We start from the raw sequence: 4,462 nt of genomic DNA on the forward strand, positions 1-4,462 counted from the left end.
ATATATTTGAAAATTTGAATTAATAAATAGATAACTAAATCAGATGGACGAATGCTTAATTTACCAAATTTAGATTCACCACTTCTTAGTGTAGATTTCAAATTTATTACATGTACATAGTATTACAGATATTTATGTACAAAAAATCAAATACCTAAAATTATTGTAATTGAAAGTTAATGAATTGATATTTTCCTTTGGTGCATGCTTAAGTTATTTCATTTTGACTGACCTTCACAATTTTTGTATATTAACCATTGTAAAAAATCAAGATGTATTATTAAAACTCTGGCTTAATAAAGTAATAATAATTATTAAAATAGTGGCTTTTATATTAATATATTGTAATTGAAAGAAAATGCTATGATTATTTTGTCATATGTGCGTATACTTAATTTATTCCATTATACTTGACGGTTTCACACTTTTGTTACCTTTATAAGTAAAATACAAATAATATCGTATTTAAAAAAATATAATATTTAACGAATTCAAAAAGCTTAAAATAACATTCTATGTATATTTAAATATTTGGTATTAATAAATAAATTAACTGATATTCTCGCTTCATCGACATATACTTAATTTTCAACACTTCACAATATTGTTTTAAAACTTTTAAACTTGTGTCGCTTCAAGTTCTAATTCAAATGGCATTTCAAAATACTTTTTATTTGCTTTTATTGTCTTTGCTGATTGTGTTTTGTATGTTCTTCTCTCGACTTCTTTTTATTTTTTATTTCGCGGTTGTTTCGTGTTTTGTTGGGAGACCGAGATTTCTATCGCTGCGCGGGTGTGTCGCGTGTGCCTCAGAGGGGAAGGGAAACGACGCGGCGGAAGCGAGTTCTTTGGTGCTTCGGAGATGTGCTGCTGATGCTCTGCTTTGCTCTTCACTGCCGCTGGCTGCTGTGGTTCTTCTGTGGCTTTGTGGCCAGCGCGTCTGGCGTCTGGTGTCGTGTGTCGTATTCCCACAGTTTTCAATTTTTGGCGATTTGTTGCGGCACTTAACGGTTTGTTAGCTGTCATTGTTGCTGGTTGCGTTGATGAGGCGCCTTTTGTGCCCGACGCCTGTTACCCCGCTCATCCACGTCCACGTCCACGTCCACATCCGACGTCAACGTCGACGTCGTCCAAGTCGCTCAACAAATTTCAAGCAATTGTTTCTCGTCGACTTTTGGTTTTTTGTATATTTATACCCGCTACCCATAGGGTAGAAGGGTATTTTAATTGTGTAAGTACAGGAAATTAATGTAACAGACAGATGGAGTTATCTTTGGCCCCTTAAAGTAGATATTACATTCTTGTAGAAGTTATTAAGGAAATAATATTGTATAGAAAAAGTGGCTTTTGCAGTTTTGTATATTTTTTTACTAAATGGTAAAATGCACTTGCATATCCCTATACCACTTATAGCCTTCGGTTTATTTTAGTCTTGTTTGCTTGAAATTTTAAATGGAGTAGTATATCGCTGTACCACTACTCTATGGCATATTTCATATACATTATTGTATCGATATACAATAATATACATATGTACCAGTTATAGCCATCGAAATATTTTAGACTTACTTGCTTGAAAAAGAGATATATTTTGTATCTTATGGTATATTTTAAATGTATTAGTATATCGATATACAATACTCTATAGTATATTTTAATTTTTATATTATATTTTATATTTTTAGTATATTATACTAGCACATATCGATATACTACGTGTAGCCTTCGGTATATTTTATTATATATATTATGCTAGTTGTAGTTATATTATGTTAGTTGTTTGACAATCTGGTATATTTTATATGTAGTAGTATATCGGTATACCACTTTCACTCACTTTTATCTTAGTTGCTTGACAATTTGGTATATATTGAACAATGTGGTATATTTTAGTATATCGAAATACCAATTATTGGGTATGGTATTTTTTCAGTATAATAATTTATATTATTAGAATAGTATCACACTGTTTTATCCCAATTGAAAATGGATAGCGGGTATCTCACAGTCGACTGTAGCTTTCTTACTTGCTTTTTTCCTGTTTTATTGTTAAGGGGTAGTCACATCCGCAATTCCATTGTCAATATACTTCCTCTCCCCGCATCCCCCTTCCCACCGCTGAGCTGATGCTCATCTTCTAGTTGCGCTTGTTGTTATTGTTTAAACACAAATTTGCCTAAATCAACAGCGGAGCCAACAACCAAGTTTTGTGGCGAGTATCATCGCCGCAAGTTTTGTTTATTTCTCAAAAGTAGCATCCATTCGCTTTTATATTACAATCCATTCCATTTCAAACTGTTCCATTGCGTTTCATTCCATTTCATTCTCTTACATTTTATTTACATATTCCGCGCGTGGAGCTGTCAAACAGATAAACATCCAACACAGGCGTGAGGCACAAAAGAAACCTGGCAAAGGGAATCAAGTTCATTTTGCTCACGTCTTTCGGTTACCCTGTAATTGCAGTGCATGAGGTAGGCTAGCACAGCAGTTGTAGCTGTTAACCTATATCAAAGTGTAGTTAAAGTTTTCCTTTTAAATGAGCTTTAAATACGTTCTTTATGAAGTTTCCGAATATTAAGTATACGCACAAGTGAGTTATTGTTTTGGGTTCTTATTATTAATGAATTGTTCACCAATTTGTAGTTTGCATATTTAGCTACTTCATTTTATTACGTGCACAAAAAAAATTTTATAAGAAAATCGAGCTAATAAATTAAATATTGTCAACTATTGTTAGGCGTTTGTTCATCGTCATCAGTTTCGTCATCGGCGCTGTCGACTGGCATTGAAGCAACTCACATTGGGCAGCTGGAAGCGTTGTACAATTGGCGGCTCTGCCAGATACTCGACTGCAAATAAAGCAAGTGTTAAGCGCAATTTACAAAACATCCGCTTGCGCGGTCGCATAACAAATTCTATAAACGTGATTTTTATAGTGGCAAAGTTTATACTCTTGGGCGGATGTGAAAAAAAGACGCTGCATTAAATTGTTTACCTGCCAGCGGATGATAGCCCTGGGCATCGGCGCGATAGCAGCGCAGCTCATAGCGCACTCCATGGCCAGCTGGCCGGGGCTGTGCATAGAAACCCTCGACGATGAGTCCATGCTGCTGGGTCGCTGAGTGAAAGCCGCGCTCCCAGCGGCGCACGCCATTGGGCAGCGAGTAGCTAAAGAGTCGAGGTGGAAGTCTAAAGTGTTAGCTGGCGAAACAGTTTTGAGCAACTCACCCATAGACATAGCTGCCATCTGTGTTTTGGTCATGGAAATTGTCGCGATACGGATTATACGTTGACTGTGTTGCCGCTGCTGCTGGCGGCGGTGCCTGAGGCTGTGACTGCGGCTGTGACTGCGGCTGTGACTCCGACTGTGGCTGGAGTTGAGATTGGGGTTGGGTTTGAGGTACAAGCTGTGGCTGTGCCGCAGGCGTTGGCTGAGCTTCCGGCTGCGCATCTTCAACGCTTTCCCCGGCACTATCATCATCATCATCATCGTCGTCGCCATCGCTGTCCTCCTCGCTATCCTCGTCATCGTCACCACCAAATTGCAGCGCTGCTTCCACGCCAGAGCGAGGCGCCACAATTCCAGGCTGGCGGCGTGTGAGGCTTAGAAATGGCACCGCTGTCAGAGGCACCACAGCGCTGGTCAACTGCTCGCCCAGCAGCTCCCTCAGCTCCTCGCCCGTCTGCCGCATGACCTCCTCAACGTCAACATTGTCCTCTGCGCTGTCATCGAAGCGCTCAAAGCTCTCGGCAAAGGGCAAAGCGGGCGGCATTAGACGACGCGTGGGCACCGCCAATGTTTGGCCAAATGTGTTGGCAATGCAGCCAAATGCAACAAACAACAACAAGAAGAGCGGCGACAGCTTTTGGTTATCCATTTGCAGCTAGATAGATGAGGGGAAGCAGGGAATGGAGTGACTGTGAGGCTGTGAGGTTGTTTAATCCTGTGCTGTGCGGTGGCCAGCATTAAATGCGTTTCATTGCGCCGCCAGCAAACACTTTTATATGGCGGAGGTTGGCGAAAGCGCAAAACTGCGATGAGCTAGTCACAAATCAATTGGCCTAATGCATAAATCTGCGAGTGTGTGTGTGTGTGTGTGTTTGTGTGTGCAGTCCAATCACAAAGTCAGTTATTGTCAAGTGCCAATTTGCGTATCCATTGTGTTTGATTGACTAAAAGTTAAATCGCCGCCAACTTAAGATAGAACAAATATACAGATATAGCTACAGATACATTTAAAGATACAGATACAAGTACGAAATACAGTTGCGTTTAGAGACCGCAAGAACAGTTTAAGCATCGATGACACTGAGAAATTATTGCTTCGCGCTTTCTGAATCAAGCAACGAAATCAATTCGCGTTTTGGTGAGTGAGAAGTTGATGGGTGAAGGCGGAGGAGGAGGGGAAGAGGGGAAGAGGAACTCGCTTGCTTGCTAATAAACATTCCCATGCGGTTT

General features: G+C 39.8%; 1 protein-coding gene across 1 annotated transcript; it reads right to left on the reverse strand.

Annotated features, from left to right (window-relative positions):
- Positions 1–2,651: 2,651 nt before the first annotated feature.
- Positions 2,652–4,171, reverse strand: LOC133848166 (pinin). The gene is made up of 3 exons (XM_062283610.1): positions 3,232–4,171; positions 2,999–3,171; positions 2,652–2,852 (listed from the first exon to the last, which is right to left on the reverse strand). Exons 1-3 carry the CDS (start codon positions 3,879–3,881, stop codon positions 2,767–2,769), a joined length of 909 nt encoding a protein of 302 aa, XP_062139594.1. The 5' UTR covers positions 3,882–4,171; the 3' UTR covers positions 2,652–2,766.
- Between the last annotated feature and the right edge of the window lie 291 nt (positions 4,172–4,462).

Source organism: Drosophila sulfurigaster, chromosome X (assembly GCF_023558435.1).
Source record: "Drosophila sulfurigaster albostrigata strain 15112-1811.04 chromosome X, ASM2355843v2, whole genome shotgun sequence".
Taxonomy (NCBI): domain Eukaryota; kingdom Metazoa; phylum Arthropoda; class Insecta; order Diptera; family Drosophilidae; genus Drosophila; species Drosophila sulfurigaster.